Source organism: Ptiloglossa arizonensis, chromosome 5 (assembly GCF_051014685.1).
Source record: "Ptiloglossa arizonensis isolate GNS036 chromosome 5, iyPtiAriz1_principal, whole genome shotgun sequence".
NCBI classification, from domain to species: Eukaryota; Metazoa; Arthropoda; class Insecta; order Hymenoptera; family Colletidae; genus Ptiloglossa; species Ptiloglossa arizonensis.
Window position 1 is genome coordinate 3,014,920 of NC_135052.1, and position 18,088 is coordinate 3,033,007.

The 18,088-nt window shown below is 39.6% G+C and overlaps 1 protein-coding gene across 7 annotated transcripts in view; it reads right to left on the reverse strand.

Moving 5' to 3' along the window:
• Positions 1–16,994, reverse strand: part of Mp (collagen XV/XVIII-type protein multiplexin) — a 349,091-nt gene extending 332,097 nt beyond the window's left edge. For all 7 annotated transcript variants that reach the window (XM_076311581.1, XM_076311584.1, XM_076311579.1 and 4 more), the window contains exon 1: positions 16,419–16,994. In XM_076311581.1, coding sequence (XP_076167696.1) covers positions 16,419–16,429 — 11 coding nt within the window. In that variant the 5' untranslated portion in view covers positions 16,430–16,994. The remainder of the gene's footprint in view (positions 1–16,418) is intronic.
• Positions 16,995–18,088: the final 1,094 nt, after the last annotated feature.

The window sequence follows — 18,088 nt, forward strand, 5'->3', positions numbered from 1 at the left end:
CGACGGTGGTTTGTATTTCATCGGGTTTTTGCAATCGGTGACAGGCGGACTGCGGAATCTCGAGGATTCACAAGGAGGTGACGAATGGCAGAAAATAAAGAAACGAATTTATTCCTGTCCCAAAAACAGGGGAGATAGAGCACAGACCTCCCGCGGTTGCCGATGGAAAGAGAAATCGGAGAAGGAGCTTGTACATTTTAGATTAAACATCTTTATTTTTAGCTTCCTGTCTGCGAAAGGACTCGTGCGAGCTTGCGATGTATGAAGATTCGTCCAGGAATATTTGATAGGAGCGTGCGCAAAATATGAAATACGGAACGATTGGGAGCCGAATAAACTATTCTAACGCGATTGCACGATCGTCTGGAAATATTCACGATTGACTTTCAGCTTTACTTTCGATACGTGAGCCGGTGTTTGTGGATGCATATCTACAATAACGATACTTTGACGAAAACTGAGCCATCGTTTGATTTAAAATGTTTTCATTCTTTCGATAAAATCCACTTTGATAAATGTAATTTTGTAAAAGATTGAAACCTTTTTAAGATAAATGTAATTAAAGCCTTTAAATTTTATTTTCTATCGAAGTTCTAAAAAGTCTATGGTAAACGTATTTGTAAGAAATAATATTTACTTTTACATTTCTTGCATTTTTCTACTAAAATTTTTACTTTTCACATAGTCGTGTAAAAATTAATATTAAACTCGAGTTTTATTTTGCACAGGTATGAACGAAATTCTTTAAGATTTACTTTCGATTAGCGTACGAATTTAAATTACTGTAATTTAAATAGCAAATCTTTGACCATTTAATACTAAATGAATGTATTCAAGTATTATTTCATTTTTAATACGCTTTGCGCAATGAGATATAAATAATAGAATGGAAGTTTCTCTTAACTCTCGCATTGCGAGTCAAAGAGTTAAAATAAGTATTCAAGTCATCGTAATATAATTTAACAAGAATCGTTTAAATTATCTTTTAATTGTAAACTATGTTGTAACGAATCTTTCGTAAAGACATTGAAACATTACTAACATCTCTTAAAAATAACGAATTAAAATATAGTTAACGTTTAATCATATTCTACTTCCCCTAGTTCTAATAACGATACACGTCTATATTGTCGCTAGTACGCTCCAATACTAAAATAACGAATTATCTAATATTAAAATCTCAATTTAATAGTTTCATTATTTAGTTAAATATTAAGATACCTCGTCTACTCGACTATTAAATTTAAATTCTTTGCAATCAAAAGCTCGTTAGATCGAATCAAGAAGCAATTAATTTATTCGATGCTTTTACTTTTCGATCTGAAAGAATGTCGAAGAACTATTAGATTATTTGTTATAAACACAAAATGACAATCTATCTTCCATTGCTGGTCAACACCGTACAAATAACATGGACATCGAAGTCAATAAACCGATAATACGACTTTACGATGATGACTTTACTATCGACAGAAAATCTGTCTGTGCAGAATGAATGCATTGTAATTGCAGCTGCAACGGGTGCAGGTGTTACGTGAAAATGTGTGACGTGTCGCGGGAGAATAATTCACTACCCAGAACCTAAATCGTTGGAATCACGTTACAGTGTCAACGCAATCGCTGCAACATGTGTTAGGAAGAAAACTAGTAAATTAACCGTTTAAGTATTGTCGTCAATAACACAGTCACTCGTGAAAATATTCTTATTGTAATTATCGTGTCGTAGATTTCTTTTGCTCTTACCAAAATAATCGGTGACACGTAAGTGAAAATAAAATTCGTAAATAAAACAATTTTTTTAGTAATAGTAATTACTGGAAAGAAAGCTTAATGGAAAGAAAGCTGTAACAAATGGTGTCTAGATTACAGCAAAATTCAAATTTAACGAGCTACGCCCACCACAATATTGTCATTCGACGAATATAATTTTCATTCTTTTCTCTTTTCTACTTATATCGATACTTCACAAATTCCTTGTATCGACGAGAAAATAATATTTTCGCGATTAAATTCATTGTAAATCGGGATATTTGATTTTTCCTTGTGGGAATTGCGCGCGAAAATTTACGATTGAATGAAATAATTGAAACAGGCACGTTAGCTTTGACATAAATTCGTAGAGGAAGGTTTGAAACGATCTTAAGAATGCATTTCGTTGCGGGTGGAAATTTGCAAAAATTCCACGAAAATTAACGATGTCGGTAACTTCGTAATGCAAATGAGGCAACTTGACCGAATTCAATGTAAAATGTAAATCCGTGCACGTTACGTTCAACGGGGATCGATATTAAAATAAAAGAAAACGTTGATGAAAAATCCAAGGTAGTTCCGTGGCGTCGCGTATGATCGACCGGAATTACGAATTTCCGTCGCGGTAAAACAAAGCATTTATAAATTATTGCGAGGCGGAAAATCGCAGCTTCGTTGGAATCTGTGGTAGGAAATGGCCGTGGAACTTTAATCTCGGTCGACGGTCTCGCAAGAGCGATAATTCAACGACGATAGCAACCCGACGTCAGACAGTCTCTTAAGCCACCTCCGGTAACGCTGCTACTTATAAAGTGACGTTTAGGGCCACGTGCCGCCGGCGATACGCGATTAAGATGATCGTAACGTTTACGGAATGCTGCTCGTAAAGATTCATGACGACAAAGAAAAAAAAAAAGAAGAAACGGTTGTACACACGTATCGACGACCAAACGACCACGGTGGTACGCTCGTAAAGACCGTTCGACTGTCCAGATTTCGTGAGATGAATCGCGTACTCGAAATGCCAAAAGCAACTCACGATGCAGCCAAACGAAAAACGTATCACGTCCTTCTAACCAAATAAAAAATAATTGTATACAATATATTATTCATGCAGGATACCGTAGCCGTATTCCGTTGGCAGTGACGAAAAAAAATGAGGAAATTTGAATTGAATGAGAACAATGTGATCGTTGAATTTTGTATACAGTGTTTCCAGTCAAGTGTCGCTCGAAATAATTTGCAAAACACAAATCTTCCTGGGCGATTCTTTCTACAGTTTTCACGGTTTCTAGAGACAAAACTTGTTCTTGTTTTCTTCGATTCTTTCACGATCGAATTTTAATTCTCGAACGAAGGACATTATTACTTTAATACGAAAGAAGAAAACAGGAACGAAATACCGTCGGTTGATGTACATTGAGATTTGAATAATTTAAGAATACGCGAAACTGTATTTCCCGGTTATAAGAAACTGAATCACGCCCGCTCATTTTCATATAACCGTGCAGAGTTACCTTTTTGATTCGTACATCCGGACAGTACTGTGCATGCAAAAGCCAAGAATGTAAACTTCGAGTACATCCTACGAGTGAACTCTAATAATAGACACGTTGGATGTTATCTACTATCCAAATACTATTATTTTATACTTTCGTACGATGAAAGTAAATCTATATCGTTCCTTTAAGAAAAGTACTTTTATATCAGAATCAGACCCTAAATGTTGCGTCTTTCGATACTCTTTATCGTCAGACATTTTGCGATATTATACTTTTACACGTTTCAGCGTTACATATGTTGCACACGATCGATATATAATAACGATAAAACGATACAAAAAAGAATTTTGTAGAAAACAATTTTAATTTACGATAAATCGATTAGAATCCTATCGAAGAACAATTTCTCCGTCTAGATAAAACTGCTGTGTCTCTACAATGTTATATATAGCAGAAATATTCGATAACACGCTTTCGAGAAGTCTCGTAGCATTTTTATTATATTTTTAACGAAGGTGCTCCCAAGATGTCAAAGACCGCGCGAAATGGAAATTTGAAAATCTACTCGGAAGGTACACTGAACCTTTCAGCGATGATCATCGCCAGGCATGCTGCACAGACGCTTTTAATTGCCACTGCTTTCCGCGCGCGTGTCCTTTCATGCATCTCCATTCATTAACGCTAACCAGGGGTGTCGACTAATCCAAATATAAGAAGGACGAGGAAAATCGAGCCGGTGCATCGATCGAAGTTTGTAACTCCGAATCCAAACTCACCGGAAGAACGAACCGAGAACGAGTAACACGTTATGGTGACAACGAACTAGGGAAAACTGCCAACTATTCGGGCGAACAATTTTCTTTCCTTTTCATTTCTTGAGACGGGAGCGTGCCAAACTACCTTCCTGGTTACGACAGTGTTAGACTCTAAAATTAGTCAGACTTCACTGGAGAAATCCGATCGAGAGCGTACAATCCCCTATACACGTATTCGTAACTCCTCGTTCCGTGTACCGAAAAGTCGAAAATATTTACGTATAAAATTACTATCTATATTAAGCATACCTTCAGTGTACCTAGCTGATAAGAAAAAATAATTAACGCGAACCGTTGAAATTACACTCGGTTGAATTCTAGTCGATGCGATTACAAATAATTCCCTCCCCCCAGTTTTGTTATTATCGATCGTTCGTTCGATGTCTTAAACATTACTTTCTTTACACGATGTTTCGTTTTAAAAAAAATTCTTTACTTTATATTACGTCCGATATTAGTTCAAGAAACGTATATTACTTGGAAGAAAAAAAATACCTACCAGAAGCTTTTCCTATAATGGTAACTGTGCTTTAATCAGAACTTGCCTAATGGAGCTATATTTTCTTATTAGACACGTATGCCGTCCCATTATCTTGTTACGGAGGCAGTTGGAGTCGGCCAAACTCATTTGGCAAAGAAAAAAAAAAGAACGAACATTTTACCCCACTGAAAGAACTTAATCTTATAGTAATTACATTTTCGATCATACCGAGATCTTTTTAAATTATATTCATGCGTGATTAGTAACGTATATTCGTGAAATATTTCTTCCAAAGTACAATTCACGGAAATTATGCGACGCTTATTTCACTTCAACGAATGTATACTTTGCTGTAATAGTGACGCAACGATGCAACGTAATCACGTGTTTCAATTTTCATATTCTTCAGACAGATACATTGATTTAAAATTGCGTGCGGAATTTTCAAAAAAAAAAGTACATTCACTGTGCAAACCGTAACTTCTGGTATTTTCGTGCAAAAGTTCTCGCGCCGTTAAATAAATTCATAACGGTTAAATGCGTTTAGATACTGAAAGTCAAATGTATTTCTTAATAGGGGCAAAGTATAGGTAACACGGGTACCAATAATAACAAATTACTCGATCGAATCTAGGATAAGTGTATTCTACCGTTTCGTTACGATCGATTATATTTACGAAGCGTCCCATCGAAGAGATCAATAACTGCGATCTGTATCATCGAGTATTATACACAACCAGGTAACGTTGAATTAAATTAAACGGCTTTTTCTTTTTCACACGTGTTACCGTTTTACGGGAGTTTTAATTAAATTTCATATTAATTGGACCGTTAGATTGCATTATCCTTTCGCGTAACTATCGCCGCGCCGTATAAAGCAGTATGTATTAATAAAACTCTCTGGCAGCGATAAAATTTCCAGAAGTTGCGTTAACGTGTCGCAAGAGTCACCGATGCGTGTATCTGTATAATTTCAATGGAATTTCACATTCCCTCTGTGCCTGACAAATTAATATTCCGTCGCGCGAATAAAGACAAAACGGGTGAAACAATGCACCGATGCAAGTCTAGAATTTCAGCGGTGTCGACGGCATCTTCGGTCCAAGGATAGGTTTTAAAATAAATACCGCGTTAGTTACTCCTTTTGTGGTCACACCAACACGCTTGCACGCTGTTGCGGTACGGAGTGCATCGTTACCTACGATTGCGCGCTTTAAACTTAATTTATCGTGGCACGCGAAACGACTGCGCGTTTCTCCGCGAAGAACTATTAGTTACTCTTATTTCGCTCGTTTATGCCACTGGGATTTACAATGGCCGACCGCGCGAAGAACAGGATCGCTGTTACAATGAAATTAATAAATCTGTAATTGAATTCGAGAGAAGCCGGAGGTAGAATTTTAACCTCGGACGAACCAAGTGCGTAATTTGATATTCCACCGCGCAATTTATTACTTTATTTATAGACGCATTGCGCAACTTAGTAATCCGCATTAATTTCGCGCCCTGGAACTACATATTTATCGTATGGAAAATCGGGAAAAAAATATTTTTTTCCAGCTCGATGTCAAACGAAACCCGAATTCGAATTACCACGACGACGTTGGATTTCATCGGTTCTCTTTACCGATCATCGTTAATTAAAGATTTTGTTAACGACGACGGATCGTTGAGAATCGATATAAAATATTTCACAGTCTCGTTTGGTCTATTCTTGTTAACGTCATCGTTACACGTTTCAAAGTGGCCGATTTGGTATCGATTCTAATTCAATGACTGAAGCAAAGACGAGACGTCCGGGTTAATTTTAATTGGAACGAAACTTTAATTTCGAAAGGATGCTCGGGCAGTTGAATTTTACGCGGTGACTGTTCGAGGAATTCCCCGAGCGAAGTAATTGGAAATTCGTGTAGACGAATCCGGAAATGCATTCTGTTGAAGGATATTAAAAAGGTTTCAATCTTTTCTAATTGATCGCGCGAATCTTTGAATTTCAGAGGGAAACATTTTCCTTGATCCTCTGCTATCAAAATGAGCAGTTTCCTGCGAATTAATTTCAAATTATCGATAATACAATTTTTGGCAGATACTATTCATCGAATATCATTTGCTTATTCACTATCCGGACAAATATTGAATTGAAAAAATCCCTTTTACCGTTTCATGTTTTAAGAAGTAATCTCTAAATTGCAATCTGTTTGAGAGTACTACGAACCGAAAAAAGACATCGAATCTTTCATTAGATTACTGTATCAATGTAATAAAATGTTTAATTTCGCAAATTTAACTTCTAAAGAAATATTTCCCCTTTTTTCAATTCAAGAGTTTAATTATCCAAAATGTTTGAAACCCATGGGTAATTTCTTAAATAACGAAGGAATGAACTATAATAACGATTATTTGAACTTTGTTATATAATGTACATACATTACATTGTTATGCATTACCTAATTTTCTGTTCATACTGTAAAGGAACCGTGAATCTTCGAAACTACATTGGAAATGTAAAATATCCTGGAATAAAGGTTTGCACACGGCGCACTATAAATCCGACTGGTTTGAAAGAGGTTAAAGCTTCCGCAGTTTCAAATGTATTCTCGAAAGCGATAAATTACAGAGTTAACTTTCGCCCTGTCTTTAAAATGTGGTGACAAAAAATATTATTAAGGAGAAATGATAGTAATTCGACGAGATGGAAAAGACAATTTAACACAGACACGAATACACGAGTCGCTTTAGCAGTAGTTTCCGGAATTTACAATGCCAATGACAATATATATTTTCTGAGACAGGACTCAAGACACGCATCTAAATTGCTCGATATAAGCTCCCACGTGCTTCGGTTGCACGCTCAACTTCATCAGTAACAAATTAGTGTCGTCCGAACCACATTCCTGTCGAAATTTGTAACCGGCTAATTGCGCCATAACTTTTATTCGAGTAGCTCCTAAGCTACCACAGTTAAATCGTAGATGGAACTCGATGAAAAATGTTACGTTTCTTAAAGTCTCTATTACACAAATATTATTCAGTCTCGAAAGTATTTAACGATAGATATAAAACTATATATATATATATATATATATATTTTAATTTGGGTTCGCAAAAATTATCCTATATATATATATATATATATATATATATAGGATAATTTTTGCGAACCCAAATTAAAATCCAATTTTGAAACATTCAAAGAAATTAAAAGCGATTCGTTGTAACCTTTCTACAATAAAAATCAGTTCTTCGAAACAATAGAGTTCAAGTGTTACTTAATTTTATGTTCAATATTCGTATCCTAACTACGATAGTTTCTCACAATAGTAGCTACGTAGAAATTATTTTACCGGATGAGTGTACACGAATACAAGAAGAAATTCTATACTATAAAATTATGCGCGCGTAAATACGTTCAATTTTGAAGAAAATTCGAAAACTTCGATGAAAAGCCGCGGTTACTATCAATTTTCTCGTAGCAGTATCAACTTTTCTTTCGACAATACAATTTCGCCAATCCAAATAATAACTTTTCCGGAAAATAAAATGAACGATGGGATCTCTCTGAAAGTTTCGAGGCGGGTAAAGCTCGTTATTTTTTTATTTTCATGACGCGCATCTTCCTGAAAAATCGCGGAACATGGAAAACTTGACTCTGGATAGGTCGAATCGAAATTTTTCTCAATATCGCGCAATAACGGAGCAAAGAATCCATGAATATGTTTCTCTTAGTCTCGGTGCAAAACACAATACATTTGCTATTACTTGTACTCGAACATACCACAAATCTACATATGTTGTACAATAATCAGCATACTGGAAAGTATACAATGTACCTTCAAACTCTAAATCTAATCCATATTTTATCGATTATTGATATTAATGTATCGATAATAAAAGATGCACGTGACAGAGGTTCTATCAGAGAACACGTGTCTTTTATTCTACGTTAAAATGAAACTTTTTTCGATTGATTTTACAAGGATCCTTAGTTAAATTTTAAACGAAAACAACATCGCGACTATACCTGGATCAACGATGTTCAAACATCCTGTTGATAACTATTATTGTCGTAAATTATTTTCAGTTTTTATCTTACATCGAAATTCAAATTTCTCCGATGAATATTAAGCAAACTGTTCGTTAAACTGTTCCATCGACACTGTTCAAAAATCTCGTCGATAAACTCTATTCACGTGACAACGAAGTTCTCGATGCTTTAATAAACCCTTTCGGCGCATAAATTTGTACAATTGTGAAAACTTTCTTCGTTCTTAAATTACATCTGTACGATTCATGCCCCCGTTTCCTTTGTTTATTCATTTCTTTCGTCGCCGTCGTGCGAGTGCGACGCTCGTTAATCGTGAAATCGCTCGTCTCGATTTCAATCATAAAATTCCACTAACGTGACAACGGAGCTTGTATTATCGTCGAAATTCCGTCTGTCAAACTAAGGGAGACGTTCTCGCTTAACGTTTCTCCCCCTATCTTCCGAACCCGTGTCATATTTATTCTCCATTTTTGAACCTGACATTTATTCTCCGGTATTTTTTCCTCTTCTCTTTCCATCGAGACGCGTTTCGTTACCGAGAAAAGTAATTCCCGTCCCTTGCGCGAAACGAGTCGGAGGATGGCCATCGTGACGAAGAAGAGATCGCCAAGTGGCCGTGGAGAGGTGAACGAATGTTAAAATCTGCGATAGCGCTCGTAAAATGGGGAACAGAAAGCGAAGGAGCGAACGCATTTGCATATATTATACAATCGAAAGTTCGACCAAGCGCGCACAGAGGTCTGCGACATTTCCGTGCCGAATGTTGCGTCACAGTGTGAGTTAAGCTTCACGTCGAACGATCATTTTTAATTATTAAATAATTGGGTAGCGGAACGCGAGAGTAGCACAACGACGCATTAATACGTTCAAGTGAGTTCATTAATCTAGGTACGTTCGTGACTCCAATGTTTCGAGAAATGTGTTCTCGAAAGGGAAAGTTATCAAATGAAATATATCATCGCAACCTCGGGTTCCGTTACGCAGTATCGATCGGCTCAGTTTTTAACATAGTTAATCATTCAGAAGTGTACACAAATATTTTACAGTTTATGACAATTCTATGCACGACAACTTGACAGCAGGATTACAATTCTATTTACATCGATCGAGTATATTCACTGGCCGACACGGATTGTATCTCTCGTGTCGATAGATATGCACGGTATAGAGAAAATAACGAATACCGTGCACACGGTAATATTTGTGTAAAACGGATGACTATTCGGCACACCTGCATATGGAATTTACACCAGGTAAAACGAAATACTGTTTTTCGAAATATTTGAATTTACATTCTCGAAGTGTTTAGTGTTGCACTTTTAAAAATGGAAACAAAGTGTGTACAGATATCGAAACTGTTTCCGTTCACGCTGGAAAAACTGTCCGCCTTTATATTCAAATTTAATCTCGTTCCGAAACATTGGATACATATTGACCGAGACCGACACAGAGTCGTTACTTCATAAAGCGAAGAACGATGAATAACTCAGTGTTTTTAAATTTCCAGAAACCTTACTGGAGCGTTACAGACGACACGAACCGAACTCCAGAGTAGTCTTTCCTCGGGAAAACGGTACGAAAGTTTCCACTACGTACGACTTGTCGCATAGACATAAATTATTCCTCTTTCGGAAACCTTTGCCACTGTGAACAGCGGTCTATTCATTTTACAGTGAATTGCGCTTCCCAAACCGTTCTTTCAAACTGTAATTGCCGTGAACAGGAGCAAAATGAATACTTTACAATTTTATTATCCACGCGCAAGTAACGTTCAACGATTTGTAATTTTTGTATCACCGATACTCCTCGACGTTATCGAGTTCCTAGAAGCGTAAAGTCGTTAATTATCATCGGTGATTAACACGTCGAATTACGTTCGACGTTCTTTACCGATTACATCGGACGTCCTCGCTCCGTTTATTTATTTTCATTCAACGACGTTCGTTCACCGTAGCAAAATACAAATTCTAGATAATATAGTTTCTATACGAGAGAACCGTACGAATGTTTATTACGCCACGATAAACGAACGTTCAGCAACTGCTGCTTTACGACCTAACCGTATATCTGGATTGAGTTTAGATTACACCTGGTTCTAAGCTTTGAAATGCAACAGGAAAACTTTTTACCCTTGCGTGGATTCGCATAAGGAAAACATTTTGATCGACGTATCGATGATACGCAGTGCATACAGAGTGTCTTACAAAGTACGTGTCGAACAATTCCAACATATTGGACGAGTCGTTTCGAATGGAGAATTCTTTATACACAAAGGTGTATATTTTGCAACGAAACGGCAACCTTTTTTCGTATCGTTTTGCCTTTACCGGCAATCTACCTATATTGTTCGAATTTTTGATCTTCTATCAACGATCGTAACTTTGTACACTGTTACAGTGAACATTGGGAAATGCAGAGTCACGAGAAACTTTGCGGTCGGGGTACGGTCGCTGACATTTAACTATGGCGGATCTACCATCCCCATGGCAAAAACCGTACACGAACACAATGTCGACATACTCTGCGTTTGACAACGAGGCGTCATGCACAGCAAGTTGAGGTAGACTAAATAGTCAACCGGTAGAAATAGACGGAGCATCGTAGACTAACTACGGGTTTCTCAATTGCCAACGTATACGATAGCTAAATACAACATTAAGACTTAGACGTTAATCTCGATAACAGATGGAAATAGACCCATCGTGTATACGACCCTTTTAATTCAGATGGTCCGCCAAATAGGCGGAACACGTTTGTTAATTTATGCAAATGTTCCTGTGAACGATATTCAACTTGCTTCTCGACTACATGTGTATATTTTTTTACCAAACACCGATAAATAAATGTATACGCCAACACGATGCCACCTGGTTTATTATTTAATTTATTAACACCATTAACCGATCGAACGAATACAAAATATTGGGGTATACTATTGGGTTGTTCGGAAAGTCATTTCGTTTTCCAAAATGGAGAATATATAATTTAATACAATGTTTGTACACTTTAAAACAATCGTGTTTCATTTTCACGAAAAAAAAAACGAAACGATTTTCCGAACGACCTAATGTAACGTAGGAGCACATTTTAAAATGATAGATTCGCGAATATACGTTTCCATAAACCGTTGCATTTTACGTTAAAATTTTCTTAAACTTCAAAAATCGTATTCGATACGATGGAAAAGATACGATTAATGATAAAATAGAAAATGTTTCGATTTCCTTTAAAAGAGTTAACGAGAGCAATCTTTGACTTGTACCTTGCAATAGAATTTGTGAAAACTCGTGTCTTTGCTACGAATTTACCAACTAATTCAATTCGAAATACGAACGGCTGAAGTTTGAAATAATTTGCAATTTCGACGAATGTTTCTTACGTGGCTGGTACGTTTAATGGGACTCTATTTACGTACATTACCCCTCGAGACACCATGAATATATCGCGTACAAACACTACCAGTCACCGATGTTCCACCGGGAATGTTTTCTTATGCGAAATTATGCGAAACAAAAATGTTTTTCTTGTACGATACGGTAAATATTTACGAAATTATGCAAGAAGAAGGAGTGTGCAATTTTGGAGCCCCGAAACCACTGAAAATACGCATCGAAAATGTCTATTGTGGTATTCACGGTTAACGATACGATGTAACATCGAAAACGCATCCACTTCGGTCACTCTTGTACCAACCGATCGTTAAACAGCACACACCAGAAATGAAATCTGAAAACCTTAATTGCGTATGTGTCGAAAACGATACCTCGGATTGCAACACGGTAAAGGACTTTTCGATTTCGCCCGAGAAATTTGCATATTACGACTCGCGCGTCATCGAGACATCTTATGCAAGGTGTATCGAACCGTATGGACGTAACTCTAAACAAAATTTCGTATAAAAGTCTATCCTACTCATCCTTATTTTCAAATCGCGAACACTCTCGCAATCCTCCCTGAAAAACTAAACGAACGTAACTAATTTCATTCCATTATTTACCATCGATCTTGCGCCTCTACGATTTCACGGACGGTTTCCAAACACTTTTTCAAGACGCAGTAATACAGACAGCAACCGATAGAGACTCGATAAAATAGCGAAAAACAAACTACGCGAAATCGAAGCGAATTAACTACCAATAAAGCCTACACGACTCGCGAGCCGACTCTCCCTCGACACGGACCGTAATCTCCAACCCCTCGATCCTCGATCAAGCTGCACTTTCATGCACCCGCGAATGCATCGTCCACTTACGGTGTCGTCGATCGACGAAAACACGTGCGTTCTTAGATTCACACGTTCGCGATTCTCTCGGTATCCTCAACGCGAGCCGAGGTACCCTCCCCCAAAGTAAATAAACAATTCGATGCTCGGTTGAGCAACGTTCGACCGTAACGAATTCTCTTTGAAACCACGAATAATATAAAACCACCGCCTCTATCCCCGTTAACCCTGTCTTCGTTCAAACGATCCCCGGGTATACTTATCCGAATCACTGCGCGTTCCTCCCGAAAGCTCGAAACGGATCAACCGAGGCGTATCCTGAGGAGAGATCCGCGGGTACGGACGCGAGTACGTAGATTTTATCTTCGATTCCATGTAGAACAACGCGCAACACGGTATTCCGCGTTACGCTTACGAGTTCTCCGTTAAAGCTGGCGCGGCACACGTGCGCCGAATGCGAGCGAACTCGTAAATACACTCCGCGCGGATTAACACGCGCGCGTCACGTGGCACGTGTGCTTCCACCCACCGTCCCCAACACCCCCCACGTGTCACTCTTTCTCTTTCTCCGGACGTACTCGTAGGGTGGCCGAGGCCGGAGAATTCCAAAAAGAGCAACCGCGCTGAGTTATGTCGCTGGACCGAAAACACGGCAAGTGCGAACGCCACCTCTGGCTCTTCGCTACCCAGGATTAATACGGTATCGCGTAATGCACCTACGATGCATCGCGTTGCGATGTTCCGCTGTACGATTCTTCTTTTTTTTTTTTACTTTTTTTATTTTCGAATTTTCTTTTCGTCTCGTTGACCCCGTTCGCTTTTATCGGGGATATATGCGCGCGGGACATTAACGACAGAGCATAATGCAAATAAGTGTGACCGTTGTACGTACACCGAACGTACAGAGAGCGCATTGTTGGATCTTGCACGGTGTTGTACCGGGTAGACACCTACGGTCCCGGTGTAATTCATCGTTTCTTTCTTTTAACATCTTGTCGTCGAATTAATAAATCGGTGCACGTTGCTCGAGCAACCGAGGATCGGTATATCTCGAACCGGAGAAAGAACTTTAACGCGCGGGACACGGTGAATCGCGAAGAGGTGATTTTCAACGTTTCGTAACGTTGTGAAAATCTTCCTCGGATTAAAATTCTTTGTCGAGTGTTATCGCGAACGGAATTTACAATAGACGGCTCGGATCGGGTGAATTTTATTTTTCCGAATACCTCGTATCGTATATTCATTACGGTCGTGATTCACATTTGTTTGTTACGTGGACAGTTTCGCGTCCTCGTATCCGTGATATATGAAAATGGGACGCCAAGTTTATTTTCATAATTTTGTTTATCTTAATAACGTTCGGCTGATATCGAACCGATGCGTGTCGTACGTTCTGAAATAATATTGCAACGTGACCACGGATTTAAACATCTGGTCCAGCACGTCTATTTTTCTTCTCACTTGTAGCAACACTCGACGAGCACCTTTTTTCCACGTTGCATCTCACCGGTGGTGAAACGAGAAACTTCGAATTATTTAACGAAATATTGCTTCGAATATCAATCGTACGTATCGACTCGATCTCGACATCTCCAGAATGGTAAAACGATAATTAAACATTTGTAAAATGAAAACTATTCCGCGCACCATTTTGACAAAAGATCAGAAACGATTGTATTTAACGTTTTGAGTCTTGCATTCTTTTTACAATTCAAGTGTTCCGAAATACAAAAACTAACCCATATTTGTCTTTGTATTCCAGCAACAAAGAAAAAATACAACAAAAATTTGAACGACGCGTATCGCTTATCCTTTCTCGTTTCGTTTAACCGTCTCTCGAAAGAAATCTATTCTCCGTAGATCTTTTTTATTTCATAAATACGTACGGTTGGATACATTCCTTTATTCGAACACTCAAACATCTTAGTAATCAAATTAATTCCATTAACCCCTACTTATCCCACCAAACGTTAGATTTACGTACCTATTCGTTCCTAAGTGTTTCCACAAGATGAACACTACGTTAAACCGTTCCTTTGAAATTAGCATTTAGTGGAAATGTCTACGGTATATTCTCTACAAGTAGATCCTTACATCTTCGTAACAAAATACGTACAGTTCGAGTTAGAGTTGGCGATTGAGGTTTAAAAAGGAATCGTACACGTTACAATTTTTATTTCATAAAAATGATATAACGAGTTGTTCGCCTTGTTCGTCGTTCGATATCAAACTCGATCGAAGAACAAAACGAAATAAATGCGAAACATTTATTCGTAACGGAAGTGTTCGTTTCGATACGCCCGATCCGTACACCGTAGCAATAATCGTGCACTGTAATGTACGCAATCTTCGATAAACGTTGAATAAACTTAAACGATTTAAGGCAACATCAATGGGATCGAGATACTTCGTAGGGTCGAGGCTAAGTCGTTCATGGAAATGTACCTGGCCAGATTATTACAGACGACTGAATTTCCCTTGGAACGATACATGAACGCAGAGAGATTTTAGACCCGGAATGGGTGCTCGAAGAGCAAATCCGGTTATCCCGAAGTGCGACTGAATATTTAATAGCTTGTACAATCGATAGCGAAAAATGAAGGAATATTACTAGGTTTACCTAAAATGAAATCGGTGGCGTTGAGTTTTTACGACGAAACGTTGAGAAACGTGACAGCAAAATCTATTTCGAGTCCGAAAATTTGTTTCGTTCGAGCATCGTTAGGAACGCGATTCGTGGAATTTGTATTTGTATTTGAAACCGATTCCACGTACAACGAGCAAACCGAATTGAACGACAATTTACAAACTCGCACTTTCGCACACGTTGAAGAAAGATGTTTCGTTCGAGCTCGTAAAAAATGTACGGTAAAATCGTCGTGTATCGATCAAACTACAGTTCTGTTCATCGCTGATTAAAATTCAATTGAATCGCTGATTAAAAACGACGTCTACGAACGAAAGATCGAAAATATTATTCGCGTATCGGTGATACGTCCATTTGTATTCGTCGATAGGAAACCGACTGTTGCGAATATTCGGATGCGGAAGCAACGCGATCAAATATTGACAACCGTGCCACGAACGGTGAACACGCAAAACAATAACATCGCCAGAATCCGGTAAACAACGATTTCGAGGTCAACGATCAACGTCGGAAAAAGAAGCGTTTCGATACTGTTCCATTCATCGTCCCCGATGTAAATAAAAGGGGGAAAAAAAAAAAGAAAAAAAAGCTGCTCGCGTTCGTTTCGCGGATAAAATTTCCGACAAAGAGAAACGAACGATCCTCGCGATATCTTTACGACGAAAGAGAATCCGATCGGGAACTCGTTTCTCGGTTCCTCGCGAGAGAGATCTCGCGATGGAAAAATTGTTCTCGTTTTCAGCGGTGTGTTCCCGGCGCGTCACCCTCGACGCGAAACGTTGAAAGGTAAGAGAGAGAGCGTGGAATCGGCCAAGTGGCGTTTCAATCTCTCGCCTCGGTTACCGGGCCTACCTGTGGCTCTTTCACCCTCTCGTTTTACCCCTTTAATTCGCTTCTCGGAGATTATCAGCGGTACGTGGGGGTACGCGAGGCGATTCGTAGGTTTGCTCGACTCACCTAGGCCGCATGTTGGGTCATTCCATCGGCTTTGACAGGTGGTTACAAGCTTCCTCTCTACACGGTCCTCCCCGCGAAAAGCAGTCGTTCGCACGCGAAGTCACGCAGCGACGCGAAGTTGGCGCCGATACCGCTCGGGATGTACACTCGCGTACGCGAGCGACCGGCCACCTTGGTTTCTCGATCGACGATCGAACGAGTGATTGGTCGTTGAACGCGAGCGAGACGAGAATCGGTGCTCGATGATTGCCCCTGGTCGTCCACTCGAACCGGCACGACAGTGGCGCCAATTTCCAAGGTCGCTCGGTGGAGCAAGGTCAACGTACTTCCGGCCGTGATCGGCGTGAAAAAAAAATCAAGATCGCCCCGTTACGCGTATCGAACCGTCGTTGACCTCGGTACGGGACCGATCGCGGTAAACTCACTTCGCAACGGTACGCGGCTGACAGCCCAATCGGCTCCACGGTCCACCACTCACTGACAACAGTCCCTTCGTGACACTTGCCGCTTCCTTCTCGATTTTTCTCCCTCCTAACCTCCTCCTACTCCGCGGCTGCCGCCTCGACGTCGCGTGCTACACGTCGTAACGCTGATCTAGTCTCTCGCTCTCGGTTCTACCCTCTCCTGTCCGTCCGTCTGCCGGCCGGCACTCGTCTCGCGTTGTTTCTTTGATAACGAGCAACCGTGACAACTCGTGGCCACGGTATCTTCGCGGTACCTCGGTCTGGCTCGGTGTCGTTCCCTCGCGAATCGAAGGTCGGGGATGAAACGCCGCGATCGGCGGCAGCGATCAGACCCCACGCTCTTCTCCGTACTTTCGAGCCGGCGACGAGCTGCTGCCAGTGGCGGCCGATTCAAATTCACTCCCCACGTGGCGGCGACGGCGTCGTCCTTGCGACTGCCACCGACACGACGCCCGGCGCCGGGCAATGCGTCGCCATCTTGCGGCCGCCGGTTAAATCTGTTTTAGTGAACCCGCCACTACGGACGAAATTGCACGTGATTTTTACGCAATTCCCTCGAACCCCCGGGGACAATACGTCGTGGATCTGGTTCGAGCATCGTAACGCGAAGGTCGAGGTCGAATCGAGCACGATTACTCGGGATTGAATTCTTTTCTCTCCAACGCTACTTACGAGATCGAGATACGTTATTGGGTCGATGACCGTTCAATGTTCCTATCGTACGAAATAATTCGTTCCCGATGAGATTCAGACTTGAGCCGCGATTCGGGATATCGAATCGCTCTCGAGAATCGAAATTACCAAACGGTTGGAAGTTTACGCGTGGCCTCGTCTGGAATGGAAACTTTTAACGTCATTTTTATCCTAGAATCGAATTTAATACAAGCTTAAGACAAATTTATCGAGTTCGATTACGTTTGTATATATATGTAATTTTAATCAAGAGCATCGTGCTTGTTGATGTATAAAGTATTCGGTTGTTCGGAAAGTCGTTTCGTTTTCCAAAATGGAGAATATATAATTTGATAAATATGTAATTTTAATCAAGAGCATCGCGCTTGTTGATGTATAAAGTATTCGGTTGTTCGGAAAGTCGTTTCGTTTTCCAAAATGGAGAATATATAATTTGATAAATATTTTTGTATAAATATGTAATTTTAATCAAGAGCATCGCGCTTGTTGATGTATATAGTATTCGGTTGTTCG